Source organism: Hemibagrus wyckioides, linkage group LG09 (genome assembly GCF_019097595.1).
Source record: "Hemibagrus wyckioides isolate EC202008001 linkage group LG09, SWU_Hwy_1.0, whole genome shotgun sequence".
Classification (NCBI taxonomy): domain Eukaryota; kingdom Metazoa; phylum Chordata; class Actinopteri; order Siluriformes; family Bagridae; genus Hemibagrus; species Hemibagrus wyckioides.
The window spans coordinates 12232812-12248778 of NC_080718.1; the positions used below are offsets into that span (position 1 = coordinate 12232812).

Here is a 15967-nt window from a genome sequence, read left to right on the forward strand (position 1 = left end):
TATAAATCTAGAGAGATGAATCTTCATATAATCATTATCCGGGATAACCTTACCTGTGTGTGATTTATTCACTTATGTATTCTTGGTACACATATATTCTTGTATTATATTTAATATACAATAGAATTCTTTTGCTTTTCATTCTTATCTGTATTTTTAATACAGATAATATCCAGTGCATTTTATTACTCTGGTTTTATCATCTACAATTTGTAGAATAAACATAAACAATATATACATATATGTATATGTATGTATGTATGTATGTATATACACTGTATTGCCAAAAGTATTCGCTCACCCATCCAAATAATCAGAATCAGGTGTTCCAATCACTTCCATGGCCACAGGTGTATAAAATCAAGCACCTAGGCATGCAGACTGTTTTTACAAACATTTGTGAAAGAATGGGTCGCTCTCAGGAGCTCAGTGAATTCCAGCGTGGAACTGTGATAGGATGCCACCTGTGCAACAAATCCAGTCGTGAAATTTCCTCGCTCCTAAATATTCCACAGTCAACTGTCAGCTGTATTATAAGAACGGGGAAGTGTTTGGGAATGACAGCAACTCAGCCACGAAGTGGTAGGCCACGTAAACTGACGGAGCGGGGTCAGCGGATGCTGCGGCGCATAGTGCGAAGAGGTCGCCAACTTTCTGCAGAGTCAATCGCTACAGACCTCCAAACTTCATGTGGCCTTCAGATTAGCTCAAGAACAGTGCGCAGAGAGCTTCATGGAATGGGTTTCCATGGCCAAGCAGCTGCATCCAAGCCATACATCACCAAGTGCAATGCAAAGCGTCGGATGCAGTGGTGTAAAGCACGCCGCCACTGGACTCTAGAGCAGTGGAGACGCGTTCTCTGGAGTGACGAATCGCGCTTCTCCATCTGGCAATCTGATGGACGAGTCTGGGTTTGGCGGTTGCCAGGAGAACGGTACTTGTCTGACTGCATTGTGCCAAGTGTAAAGTTTGGTGGAGGGGGGATTATGGTGTGGGGTTGTTTTTCAGGAGCTGGGCTTGGCCCCTTAGTTCCAGTGAAAGGAACTCTGAATGCTTCAGCATACCAAGACATTTTGGACAATTCCATGCTCCCAACTTTGGTGGAACCTTCCTCTTCCAACATGACTGTGCACCAGTGCACAAAGCAAGGTCCGTAAAGACATGGATGACAGAGTCTGGTGTGGATGAACTTGACTGGCCTGCACAGAGTCCTGACCTCAACCCGATAGAACACCTTTGGGATGAATTAGAGCGGAGACTGAGAGCCAGGCCTTCTCGTCCAACATCAGTGTGTGACCTCACAAATGCGCTTCTGGAAGAATGGTCAAAAATTCCCATAAACACACTCCTAAACCTTGTGGACAGCCTTCCCAGAAGAGTTGAAGCTGTTATAGCTGCAAAGGGTGGACCGACGTCATATTGAACCCTATGGATTAGGAATGGGATGTCACTTAAGTTCATATGCGAGTCAAGGCAGGTGAGCGAATACTTTTGGCAATATAGTGTATATATTTTTTTCTTTTTTTTTTTTTTGAAGAAAAACACATTCATTAATGAAACCAGACACACATTTCACATTAATTCAAAGTATTGTGCATTCACAAAAATATGATTTTTACTCAGGATTTCTTTTCTCTTACATTCATTTTCCCCATTTGCACATCATTCATTTCATTTAAGCATCAGATCTGATCACACTGATTATTTTTAGAGACCGGACTTTCTGGGATTGATATAAATCACGACTCTCCTTACCGACAAAGAATTTTGCGTCGTTTTGGATGCCACAAAAATGTCTAAAATTGATTTTTATAAAAGCTTCCAGTCTCCTCCTCAACATAAAAACCATAGCAAGTCATGATGAATCGGTTGACCACAAGCTTCCGTGTTTGTCTTCTTCTGGTCCTTTCATTTGCTGCTTTCTGAACGGGGTTGTATGTTTTTACTGTCACCTACTGTTTGGATGTAGTAAATGTAAATTCACCCATTTTTTTTTTTAAAAAAAAAAGGCATAAAGGCTTTTTAACCACATCTGTTCAAATAACATCTGTTCAATGGTGCTTATTTTCCATTAGTGCACCTTATATCTGTGTACACAGGGGTGTAGGAATTCTCTAAACTCTGAGAGAGATCCCTGAGATCTCAAGATTTCTTTTGAAAAGATATTGGCATTAACATAACTTATAGACCAGGGGCTCTTTCGTGCCATCAGATTCTACGAGACACAATGCAACGGTACCCTTCTGATCCACTGACTGAGTCGCACACTATTTCTTGATGTATATGCTTTTCTTAGATTCTCCTACTCGCACTGCTGTGTTAACTTAAATTTCCATTACACGTGGTTAATACAGGTACAGCTCATCTCTCATCTCATTCTGATTTGCCATATTTTCCGAACCGATCCGTTGAGATGTTACATTGTGTGTGATGTTGACTGGCACACATGATTTAAAAGACACCACCATGAACTAAAGCAGAGGCTTGCAAAGAGTAGACTCTGAACTTCAGAAGGAAAGTGAACTGTTATCAGACCTGTTGATAGCAGTGTGCTGGCAAGGTCTTAATAGTTTATCCTTGATCCTTGATCATGCAGTGTTTCCCATTTATCATAACTTCTACTGCTACTACTAATACAACTAAGGCTCGTACTATTACTATGACTATTACTATTATTACTACTACAATTACTATAACTTCTATTACTACAAAAAAAAGGTCTTGTCTTAAAATGTAGCTGTTGACATTGTATTGAAGTTCCATATTGATAACTCATGGCATGACTGTGTGATTTACTCAAAGATATAATAAGGTTTACTGCTAAAGCATTAGTTCATGCAATTTAAACATGTGCATTATACTGAGTATGCAGTGTTGTATGAGATATAATCACAAAATTAAGCATTTACATTAACCAAGAAAATCATCAAAGGAAACAAGAAAGATGGGTACACTGATCAGGCATAACATTATGACTACCAGCTTAATATTGTGTTGGTTCCCCTTTTGCTGCCAAAACAGCCCTGACCCATCATGCACTGTGTATTCTGACACCCTTATATCGGAACCAGCATTAAATTATTCAACAATTTGATCAACAGTAGCTCGTCTGTTGGATCGGATCACACGGGCCAGCCTTCACTCCCCATGTGCTTCAGTAAGCCTTGGCTGCCCATGACCCTGTCGCCGTTTCACTATTGTTCCTTCCTTGGACCACTTTTGATAGATACTGACCACTGCAGACACCCCACAAGAGCTGCAGTTGCAGCGGTGGCTCAAGTCGTTAAGACTCTGTCATTGCCTGCAAGATTGGGGTTCAAGCCCCAGCACTGCCAAGCTGCCACCATTGGGCCCTTGAGCAAGACCCCCACACTGCTCCAGGGGTGCTTTGTCATGGCTAACCCTGTGCTCTGACCCCAACCCCCAAGGAAGGGATATCTGAAGAAAGACTTTCACTGTGCAGTAATGTATGTGTGACAAATATAGACAACCTAACTTAGTTTTGGAGATGCTCTGATCCATTCTTCTAGCCATCACAATTTGGCCCTTGTCAAACTCGCTCAAATCCTTACACTTGCCCATTTCTCCTGCGTCTAACACATCAACTTTGAGTGCACATCAACAAAATTTTCACTTGCTGCCTAATATATCCCACCCACTAACAGGTGCCATGATGAGGAGGTAATCAGTCTTATTCACTTCACCTGTCAGTGGTCATAATGTTATGCCTGATCAGTGTACATTTTTTAAAACAAAGACACAGTATATTGTGTGACATTTTATGCTATTCATAATAACTATCCCTAAATTTATTATTTCACTCATAACATGTCTGTACACCTATTTCTTTAAAAAGAAGAGCTTAGAACCTTACAGCCTAACAGGAACCTGGTGTATGCCCTTATTATAAACTAAAAAGTTAATCTGGAAAACAGCTTACATAGTTAGGATAACTGCAAAATACATTCAGACTGAACCTTGATCATAAAGACAACTGCTTCAAAATCATTCATTCATTCAATCAATCAATCAATCAAGCAAGCAAGCAAGCAAGCAAGCAAGCAATTAACCACAAAATTTCTTGTCATTTTGACTTTTCAGGCATTTTGTCACTTCTATTGCAGGTTTTTGTTGATCAAAACCTACAAATCAAGCAACACAAGCTATTGTAAACTGATCAAAACAATTAGAAAATCTTAAATGTCTAAATAATGAATGAGTGTACAATCTTCTAGAACATACTGCAGTCAAATACTGCTGCAATTCAATTCAATTAATTTGTATAGCGCCGTTTACAATGGACAGTAGAGAAACAGAGAAAGGAGAAAAAAATATATATTAATAAAATAAAATTAAATTATAAACTATTTTATCCCTAATGAGCAAGCCTGCAGTAACGGTGGCAAGGAAAAACTCCCTGTGATAATATGAGGAAAAAAACTTGAGAGGAACCAGCCTCAGAAGGGAAACCATCCTCATTTGGGTGACATTAAACAGAAAATAATGTAAATGTAACTAAATAATGTCCTTTTTACAACAGCAGTCAAGGGCCCATGAGGAACTATCAGGTCAATGTAGTTTCAGAGTTCATTATAGACACTAATTCTTTGCTGTCAGAAGCTGACAGATGGCAGATCTGTGACGGTGTTATAGTCCCTAAGTGGCTCTGTCCACAGCTGTCTCCTGGGTCAAAGGCTGTCCACACAGATCCATCCACAGCATCATCTGCTCAACCTCACAACAAAAATTATTCTCAGACCACTGATCTTATGGCAAGTCAAATATGCAGTTTAATGAGCATAATATAAAACTAGCAACACAATACTAATACTAATTATGTAAATTATTCTTCTGTATAGTCCCATGATTTTTATAGTCTCAACTCTATGTTGTGATTTGCTTTGCTCATCTGTGACTATTAAAATACTTAAGATGCCAGAAAACATATTTTGTAGGGCTTAATTTAGAAACAGAAAGTATTTCTCCAAAGCTTTTTAGGATCTTATTCTGCACTTTTGATAAATTCTTGAAAAAATGCACAGCAGCTGCCTTTTTTGACCATATTCATGATGGGAAAGCACATATGAGCACCTGTTCATCATGGAAGTGAGACGACTATATGTTAAAAATGATAATTCATTAATTTTTTTTTTGGAAATATCATTATGGTATCATTTTTATTCAGCCACAGGTACTTGAGGGGTCTAGATTCTGAAACGTCTACATTCTAAGATCATGTTTTGACACAAATGAATTGCTGTTAAATTGATTCTTTGTGGAGAGTTCAACTAAAATGTTGAAATCTTAAACTGAAATTGTAATGATTCACATAAAATTCCATAACATTCCTTGTTAGAAATGCATGGATAAACAACCCACATGCCTGCAAGGGTGACAACACTTCCCTTTAATGAATGTTTATGTTACTGTAAATGATTAGTTTCTAGAGTAAATAAGAAAATTAATTTTAGACTTTGTTTCACAGTGGTGCTTTGTGATCTGAATAGAAAGTAAGGGAGAATAAACCCCTAATAAATGGAATAAATTGATTTTTACCCAATCATCTTGCACATCTCCAATTATCTAATCCTGATTATCCTGTTTTCAAAAAAAAAAAAAAAAGCCATGATGTAATTTACCTACTGAAACTAGAGAACAATCTGTGTAGACTACCTGTGATGACTGTAGTCCTACATTCTTTCATACATTTATTGGCTCTATTAGTACAACTACTTTCAACTACTCCTTGTTTTCTGACCTGTCTTCTTGTTTCTGCCACGCGTAACATGATGCTACCATCACCATGCTTCACAGTAGGATGGTATAAGCCAGTTAATGGGTTATTCCTTCATTTTGGCCAGATGAGTTAAGCCGAAGATTTAAATACTTTGCTGGGTCTCCATCTGGACCATGGTTCACTAATTGACAAGCCTTGGTATAGACAAAGGCAGATAGTAAGCGTTCTGATGCTTTTTATATGACTCAGTCACAATCCCAGTTTATGTTTCCTTTATGCTTGATTGCTGTGCATCAGGCTGAGCAGCTTGTCAGATGATAATTACAGCAGTCAAGTCAAACTCAAACAGGTATAGTCTCACTGGTTTATCATTATGTGGTCACTGAGGGCTACCAAATCATCTACTGCTGCCCTAATGTTCCTGCTGGATCTAGATGAGCAATATGTTAAATTTTGAGGCACTTTTTCAAGCTGCTCTCATGGGTTTCCTTCTGTCAGAGATTCCAACCATGCAGAACAGTCTAAAATATCACATACTTTACTGTAATATGTTTTAGCAGCTAATGCAATGGGGACAAGGATCAGTGCCTAATAGCAAACGTGACAAAATACAAATAGACTTGTGCAATTAAAATCAGAAAAAAATGTAGATGTAGGCTTCTTTTTGGATTTACTTTGGAGGCCTCGATTAAGTATTTCAAGAATTCCATGCACTCAGCCTGACATCCAGGAGTCCCTGTCTCATCAATAATACTGAAGTTTTACTGGAAACATGCATGAAGCCCAACCACATTCAGTCAAACTCATTTTGGCACATCTGTTTAAAATACTGGAGAACATTTAGGGCACCTGTGAAAACACGATATTAAAATATTGAGAGCAAATTTTTTTTGGAGAGTTCAACATTCAAACGCGAAAAAAGGCAGATCAGGCAAAGTATTTCCTGCATACGTGTTGATGGTTGACAGAATGAATTTTTTTTACTCATTAATAAACAGATGGAATACTTAGATGTTCTTTCCTGTTTGTAGTCACTTTGAATATGATAAAAATTCATATGCTTCATATGTCAAATGCACATTTACATTTGGTTTCAGTTATTTCAAGGAATTTGCTGTGCAATTGTGTTCATTTGCACCTAAGCAGGAGCTATAGCAAAAAAAACTTGCTCTATCCATCAGAATCCAGCAAAAACAAATGCAAATACAACACTTTCAGAATGTTTATAAACCAGCTCTGTGGATTTGAATGGTTTATGAATGGTAATATCTTTCAATGACTAGCATAAAAGTTCAAATAACTGAAAACTGATTTTTTTTTTTATTTGCAGTCTGGCAAGTAGTGGTCTACTAACAACCACTTAAAAGTAATCAACCACTTAAATGTGTCAGGCAGTGGAAGATGACACTTGCAAGTGCAGGAAGACTTTATTGCGGCAAGATAACAAATCAAAAAGCAGGGCCAGAAAACAGGCATTTAACAAACAGGGTCCAGCAATCAACAAACAGACTTTCAGAGACACAAATAGAATAAAAAAAAAAAGATAAAGACAGTGTGCGTCATTGTGAGTGAACTTAGAGCAAGACTTTGTTTGTTGGTCCTGCTATTTGTGTGTGTGTGTGTGTGTGGATTAAGTCCAGCTGGAAGTGATCAGTAAACAGATCATCATGGACTACAGAGAACGATCACATGCTACGGTGAGTGCCGGCCACTCCCTCTTTAACAAACATAAACATTTCTACGCACACTTTGATATTAGCATCCTAGCTGTGTACAACATTGTGTGTGAAGGATTCTAAAGTGAGTAAGTGGCAGGAAGGAATTGGGCTAAGAAGGAATTCCTGGAAGGGTTCCGAAAACCTGTGCTAACCATGTAGACCCACTGCTTATCATTATTTCCACACTGTCCCTGAAACTGTCCATTCGAGCCACCATCATCCCCATGCCCAAGTTATCTTTTCAGAACAGTCCAGTGGTCTTGTCGATCACCCCCATGGGATTTCTCCAAACATTTTTCCCACAATTTTAAAGGTAGCTGATTGCCTACAATGTCATTGTATGCTGTAACATTATGATTTCCCTTCAACTAAGGAGCCTAGTCTAAACTTGAGCTCAATGCAATGTCCATGGTTTGCAAGGTTGGTTTGAAAGCCCTTGAGTGCCCTGTACAGAGCCTTCACCTTAAACCCACTAAACACCTTTTGAATAAATTAAAACACTAGCTGCATGCCTGGTCTCCTTGCCTGTCATCAGTGCCCAACCTCACCACTGTTCTTGTTGATGAATCCCCACAACATTCCAAAATCTATTGGAAATTTACATGTTATACACCTGAGAGTTAAGAGCCTTGCTCAGGGGCCCAGCAGTGGCAGCTTGGTGGATTCAAGCTCACAACCTTCTGAGAAGTAGTCCAACACAATAACCATTGAGCACATCCCCTAGTCTGAGAGAAGATTGGACAGGCAACTGTCATAACAGGGGGTGGTTTTTTCTTATCACCCCAGATGCTTTTCAAAATTTGTCTTTCAAAGAAAAAACATTTGAAGTCTACACCATAGGATTTTTAGGTTTCCTAAGACACTGCTATACAAGAATAACCAGTCTGGACACAATCCCCCCCCTCCTTGCTCACAACAATCTCACAGTAAACACAAACAAACACTTCCTTATACCTTGGAAGCTATATTTACTGAGATTACTATCCACCCTGTCACTCCAGTGTGTAGCTGATCATCCAGGCCAATGTTTGGTACTGGTTCCTACTGAAGATGTTGGGAATGCTAACATTCAGAAGGATCTCTCTTGTGCTGGCTTGAATTAAGAGATTTTCAGGGATGTAAGATGGACTGAATGGGAGTGGGTAGCCTCATTGAGAGTGACTAACCTACTGAGACTTTACAAAGAAGCTGTGGATGCAACCAGATTTGGTGTACCTGTCAACTCATTGCTACCTGTGGTGTCAGACAGACTGCTGAGACAGGATACACTAGCCAGAATCTGGCCCAGCCATCTACTATACATGTCTCTAACTTTAATGCTCGTTCTTCCCACACGTCTGTAGAGTTCTACCCTTAGGCCTGAGATGCACTGTTACTTTCACTAGTAGCCAGAATATCCTTCCCCCCCTTTAGCAGATCTGTTCTCTCAAATGAATGAAAAGATGTGGCAGCCCAACCACATCATCTGTGCTTATGAATTTTGCTGCCAAGATATTGTGTGCCCTTAAGTGGAAACTATTCCATAAGTGGTGGAAACTTCATCAAGTAAACCCATTGCACTGCCAGGATTCTAAAAATACTGTTACACGATTGTGAATATCATATCTTTGGGTGTTCACAAACTTTTTATGACCTTTCTTTCGATTTAATCCTTTCTAAATTAAATCTATAATACAATAAAGTCTGCAAAAAAGAATGGGGGCTGAAAACTTTATGAGCCCATTACAACTGGGAGGCATTCAATGTTTTACTCAATTTAGAACCTGGCTACTAAGTGTGGAATATTTAGTGGGCTCATAAAATCTCCAGTGGGCACATTTAGTTTTTACACACTTTATTTTATTATAGATTTAATTTAGAATGAATTAAATGGACTTTTTGGGCCATCAGTCTACCCTCAATAACATGTAATGACAAAGCAAATGTAAGTTTTGAGAATTTTTTTTGCAATTTACTGAAAAACAAAAGCTGAAATCTTTGATGCAGTCCCTTTATTCGGTACTATGTAAAGCACATCTGAAGAAATTACAGATTTGAGTCTTCTTGGGTTAGTTTCTAACCATCACATTGGATGGAAAAAGTCTGTGAAGTCCATCTGTCAGGTCTTTCTACAGGTGTACAATTATGATCAAATCTTTAGATTTATTTATTCATTCAAGGACATAAGAAACTTGCCCTGAAGCCACTTCAGCAGTGTTTTGACTGTATACTTTGGGTTGTTGTGTTGTAAGGTGAACTTTGGTCCCAGTCAGAGAACGTGTGCACTCTGGTGCTGGTTTTACTTCGAGGACCTTGTTTTATTTTGCTACATACAGTCTTCCTATTTCTGCCCTAGCATTGTAACACAATGCTACCACCATCATGCTTCACCATAGAAAGAGTATTAGCCAGTTAATAAGCTGTTCCTAATTTTGGCCAAATGTAGTGCTTGAGTTCAATTTCTTTCTCTTATTAGTTTAAAGAATCTTTTCCCCTCATATTTCCAGAGTATTTCATTTGTGTGTTATATGGCCTGATTAATGGAGTTCTTCTGAAATGTTTGTTCCTCTGGCAGGTTCCCCCATATATAGATCGATTTTGGGTTCTTAGTCAGCTCATTTAGCCCATTGTGAATTACTGTGTGTAGATTTATGGTAGTAAATGTAATCCATTTTAAATTAAAATCTATAACACAATAAAGTATATAAATAAATGTGTATAATGATAAAAAGATACAATAAAGCGTGATAAAAGTGGATAATAAAGTGTGCATAAAGAAGTCTGAATACTTTCCAAACTCAGTTAAACTAAAAACAGGGGATGGTGACCTGGGATGTTAATGTTCAAGCCTTGCTTGGGTGTGTGGAGTGTCACCATTTCTACATTTTAGATTAGCATGAGGTGTGTGCACCTATGTATTACATGTATGTATACCTATGTATGTATACAGGTATGTATTATTTCAAGGAAGTAAAACACAAAGACACAGTATGACCATGGTTGAAAAGAGCAGCAAAAGCTCTGGTGTCCTCTAGTGCTTGATTGCAGTACACACACTGAGGACCCATACTAACATAAGAGAATGGAACACCAACATTTAATATTACATATATGGACACATGCATGAATCTAACAGTGTTCATAAAATCACTTCTAAACAAGCAGAGATCATGACCTATTTCTCACACACATTTAATTACTAGCATCATTCATAAGCATTCTTAACTTTTTTAACTTTAATACTCAGCTGATGTCAACATTCTTTGTCAAATATTGTCCTGACTTGTTTATGATGTGCAAAAATGTGAGTCTGGGTCATAGGTAGTGGAATTGAGAAATAGCTGCTTATGCCCTTCAATATAGTAATAATAATATGTTGACAACACAGCATGTAGACCAAAGCTACTGCCAAGTATCAGATTGCTAAATCTTTCTCCACGGCAGCTTCCCTGATTTGTCATGATTTTACAAACATAACAGAAGAGTTTGATTTATGTGCTTGCAATTTCAGTCCCCAAAGTTCAGAGAAAATGTTGCCACAGCAGCAGAAGGGATGGTAAGTGTGCCAGGGCAATAATAAGGCCAGCTGTTGTTTTATGGCCCAGTACAGTTGTAAATCAGCCCACAGTGCATGGAGAGACTGCTGGAGTGTTTTAAGAGTGCTTCAGATTGAGCAATATTATTATCTGTTCTCCCAAGTGTCAGAATACTGTCTATCAGAATCACTAAACATCTTCATGTGAACAATATGCAAGTACAAATTAATCTGCAATCATTTCTCCTGAAAACAAATCACATGCAGTAAAAGACATCTTCATCTGCAAATATGTGTGCTTCAGTGATGTGATTTACACACCTTGTCTTGGGCAGCAGGATTTACAACATTTCATAAAGCAGCTGGATTCTCGTCATAGAAGTTTCAGCAGTCTACCAGCAATCATCATAATGATCTTTTAAAACACAGATGGCTAAATCATGTAACTTTGTTTAATCTATAAAAATCTTTTGAATTTATTTCAACTTATTGACAACATATTGCTTTTGTCAATTTCTAATAGATATGATGATCATTAAGAATTGTAATTATTATGGATTAATTAGTATTCCTACTCTTTCATGTACTTCTTAAAAATTCTTTGGCTGATCTCCTTCCACCACATGATCATTTATCCACATATTTTGATTTGGCATAGGTTTCACACCAGATGCCCTTTCTGACACAACATTCCGGTTTTATCCAGGCCTGGGACCAGAGAGTGGCTTGAGCAAGTGACTGTGTTGGGTACTTGCCCAGAAATTAAACCCAGGCCATGGCAGTGAGAGTATGGGCTCCCAGCCGCTAGACCACCATGGAACACTCTTTCATGTACAGTAATAATGTTTAAACACAACACACATAAAGCAAGGACACTGTTCCACAATAAATTGGAATCCCATCCATGGTGTATTCATGCCTTATGCCCAGTGTTCACTGTGACCATGACCAGGAGTTTACTGAAAATGAGTAAGTGAAGGATATTGCTATTTAATGAATATAAATAGCAATATATATATATATATATATATATATATATATATATATATATATATATATATATATATATATGTGTGTGTGTGTGTGTGTGTGTGTGTGTGTGTGTGTGTGTGTCAGAAAATACAGTGCAACAGAGTTTGTTGGGTATTATAACAAACTCACTTATATATTATATTTTAATATATTAAAATGCAAGTCAGTGATTCAGATCACTGAGAAGGCATACATACAGTATATCATGTGACCAAGGTGACACCTAACAATTGATCAACAGTACCTCGCCATTGAGAGGCTTCAAACAGGATGTTCTCAGAGGGAAGTGGCCACTGAGCTTAGAGTGTCACAGAGTGTCATCAGCAGGTTGCGACAGAGATACGGAGAGACTGGAAGAGTCACAGAAAGGCGTAGAAGTGGACATCCTTCAGCCACATCCCACGTTGATGACCCCTTCATTGTGAACAGTGCCCTGCGGAACCAGATGATGAATGCTACTCAACTCCAGGCACATTTAAGGGAGGTGAGAGGCACCCAAGTGTCACGTCAGACCATTCGAATCCGTTTACATCAGCGTGGTCTGCGTGCTAGACGACCTGCAAGGGTACCTGACCACACCACCAGGTACAGGTGCCATCGTCTTGCATGGGCCAGGGAGCATTTACGCTGGACGAGGGACCTCAGTGCTGTTCTCTGATGAAAGTCGATTCACGTTGAGCAGAAATGATGGCCACCAACGATGTTGGAGACGTCAAGGAGAGCGCTATGAATCAGCCACTGTTGTGGTGGTGTTACAGTCTGGGCAGGTGTGTCTACTCAATACAGAACTGCCCTACATCTTGTGAATGGTACAGTGACAAGCCAGTACTACCTGAATAACATCATTAATCCAGTCATTGTGCCCCTGGCCTAATTTCATCTTCATGGACAACAATGCTCCAGCTCATTGAGGTCGCATCATTAGGGAACGGCTGCTGGAGGCTGGGGTACCTCAAATGGAGTGGCCTGCACTTTCTCCAGACCTGAATCCCATCGAAAACCTATGGGATCAGCTGAGTCGCCGTGTAGAGGCTCATAACCCTGCACCCCAGAACCTCAATGACCTGAGGGCCGCCCTTCAAGAAGAGTGGTCAAGAAGTCGACTCGTGAATAGCATGAGACATCATTGTCAAACTGTAACTGATGGTCAAGGGCACATGACAAATTATTGAGACATTGACATTTTTAGTTGTGGTATACCCACAACTGTTGTTGGCTTTTGTTTCAATAAATTGTTTGAGATGAGGAAATCACCACTGCATGCTTCTACTTAAATGCCTGACTTTCATGATATAATATCACTGTAGTGTGAACTTTTTACATTTTCCATACATTTCACCCAAAAGCCAAATATCCTTAACTTTTTGTGAGTAGTATATATACACTGAACAACATTATAAACGCAACACTTTTGTTTTTGCCCCCATTTTTCATGAGCTGAACTCAAAGATCTAAGACTTTTTGTATGTACACAAAAATACGCCTGCCCATACCATAACCCCACCGCCACCATAGGCCACTCGATCCACAACGTTGACATCAGCAAACCGCTCATACACCATACACGCTGCCTGCCATCTGCCCTGTACAGTGAAAACCGGGATTCATCCGTGAGGAGAACACCTCTCCAAAGTGCCAGACGCCATCGACTGTGAGCATTTGCCCACTCAAGTCGGTTACGACGACGAACTGCAGTCAGGTTGAGACCCCGATGAGATGCCTTTGGAGACAGCTTATGGTAGAGAAATGAACATTCAATTCACGGGTAACAGCTCTGGTGGACATTCCTGCAGTCATCATGCCAATTGCACGCTCCCTCAAAACTTGCGACATCTGTGGCATTGTGCTGTGTGATAAAACTGCACAGTTTAGAGTGGCCTTTTATTGTGGCCAGCCTAAGGCACACCTGTGCAATAATCATGCTGATATGCCACACCTGTGAGGTGGATGGATTATCTCAGCAAAGGAGAAGTGCTCACTAACAGATTTAGACAGATTTGTGAACAATATTTGAGAGAAATAGGCCTTTTGTGTACATAGAAAAAGTCTTAGATCTTTGAGTTCAGGTCATGAGCTCATGGGGGCAAAAACAAAAGTGTTGCATTTATAATTTTGTTCAGTATAGTGTGTATATATATATATATATATATACACACACAAGTAGTGTATATATATATACGGCCCACCACTGTACATATATATATATATATATATATATATATATATATATATGGTGGGCCGTCAGCACTTCATTTTTCCATGAATGTGTATTAAATTATTCCCAGTAGTCTATTCTTTACATTTCATACTTTTTCTCTCAGCTGCACTGCTTCCAGTAGTGTGTATTTATGATAAGAGTATTTATCCAATCATATTTCAGCCAGTGGCTGACATCATGTGTTGCCAGGGTGAAAGAAATCTGCCTTAAGGCCTTCAGAATCAATAGTGCAGGCGTCTGTAGCTTAAAATAAGTGGCAATGAAATTGTTACCTTAACCAATCAGATTTCGAGTTGGCATCACTGGGGCCATCTCAGGCATGCAATTACGTCAGCAATTTTCCATCCTTTGATTGGATAATTAGAGTAGTCAGAGTCAGCAAACCGCACATATACATTGTTTCTATATTCACTGCGTCTCATTTAGGATGCTGCGTCCTCCAGAGATTGCAGTTTGCTGCATACGTCATCAAGAATGTCTTTTTTGAGAAAAGTAATCGTAATAAAATTGACTATTCCTTGTGAGAAATACTGTAGCCTAATTTCTTTTTTACTTTATTTAACGATTGATTAGTATCTATTGCTGTGGAATCATAATGATGGTATAGAGGTGGATTAATTCAGGAAGTTAAATCTAAATCAAATTAATATTAATATATATGTCCTTTGGCTTCAAACCAGGATCAATTCTTACATCTGAACACTTACACAAAATCAGGGATTTTGTAGAATCAGAGTCAAGTGTATGATTAACCAATTATACCAAGCAAGTGCCAATGAACATCAATTTCACATGTAGGTTGATACACAGGCATTAAGTGAAAGAGAAACAGCTGTGTATTAGGCTTAGAACTGGGTGAGGAACAAACAAACTCTGCTACTAGAGTGAGGTCGTGGAAGACAGTTTTGTGTCACAAGTCATACAGCAGGGCAAGACTGAGCACAGCAACAAGACACAAGGTAGTTATACAGCATCAGCAAGGTCTCACCCAGGCAAAGATTTTAAAGCAGACTGGGCTTTAAAGATGTGCTGTTCAAGCTTTTTTGATGAAATAGGCAATGCGAGGACCATAGACGCAGTGATTGGCCAAGGAAACTTAATTCACCAGATGAAAGACACATCATGCTTACGTTTCAACATCGGAAGATGACCAGCAGTGCCATCAGGAAAGAACTGGTGGAAACCAGTAGGACCCATATACTGTACTCTCTGGAGAAGTGTGGCCAGAAGTGGTCTACATGGAAGAATTACATCCAAAAAGCCACATTTTCGACGTTGAAACAAAGCTAAACTATGCACAACAACATAAGAACTGGGATGCAGAAAAATGGCAGCAGGTTCTCTGGACTGAGGAGTCAAAATGTGAAATATTTGGCTGTAGCAGGAGGTAGGTCAGTTTGCAGAAAGGCTGGAGAGCAGTCTGCAGGCAACAGTGAAGCATGCTGAAGGTTCCTTAAAATTTGAGCCAGCATTTCTGCAAATGGAGTTGGAGATTTGGTCAGGATTAATGACACAGTGCTGAGAAATGATCCATTAGGCAATAGCCATCATGGGAGGTGTCTGATTGGCCCGAAATTTATTCTGCAGCAGGACTATAATCCTAAACATACAGCCAGTGTCATTAAGAACTATCTTCAGTGTAGAGAAAAACCAAGAGTCCTGAAAGTGATGGTTTGGCCAACACAGAGCCCAGAATATCATCAAGTCTGTCTGGGATTACATAAAGTGAGAGAAGGATCTGAGGCAAT

General features: G+C 39.2%; 1 protein-coding gene across 3 annotated transcripts in view; it reads right to left on the reverse strand.

Annotated features, from left to right (window-relative positions):
• ldah (lipid droplet associated hydrolase) overlaps positions 1–1915 on the reverse strand; it is a 44557-nt gene extending 42642 nt beyond the window's left edge. For 2 of the 3 annotated variants that reach the window (XM_058399763.1, XM_058399761.1), the window contains exon 1: positions 1756–1915. In XM_058399763.1, the coding sequence (XP_058255746.1) occupies positions 1756–1849 (94 nt within the window). In that variant the 5' untranslated portion in view covers positions 1850–1915. Of the gene's footprint in view, positions 1–301; positions 847–1755 lie in introns of those variants that run through there. The other variant, XM_058399762.1, reaches the window with a different exon arrangement.
• Positions 1916–15967: the final 14052 nt, after the last annotated feature.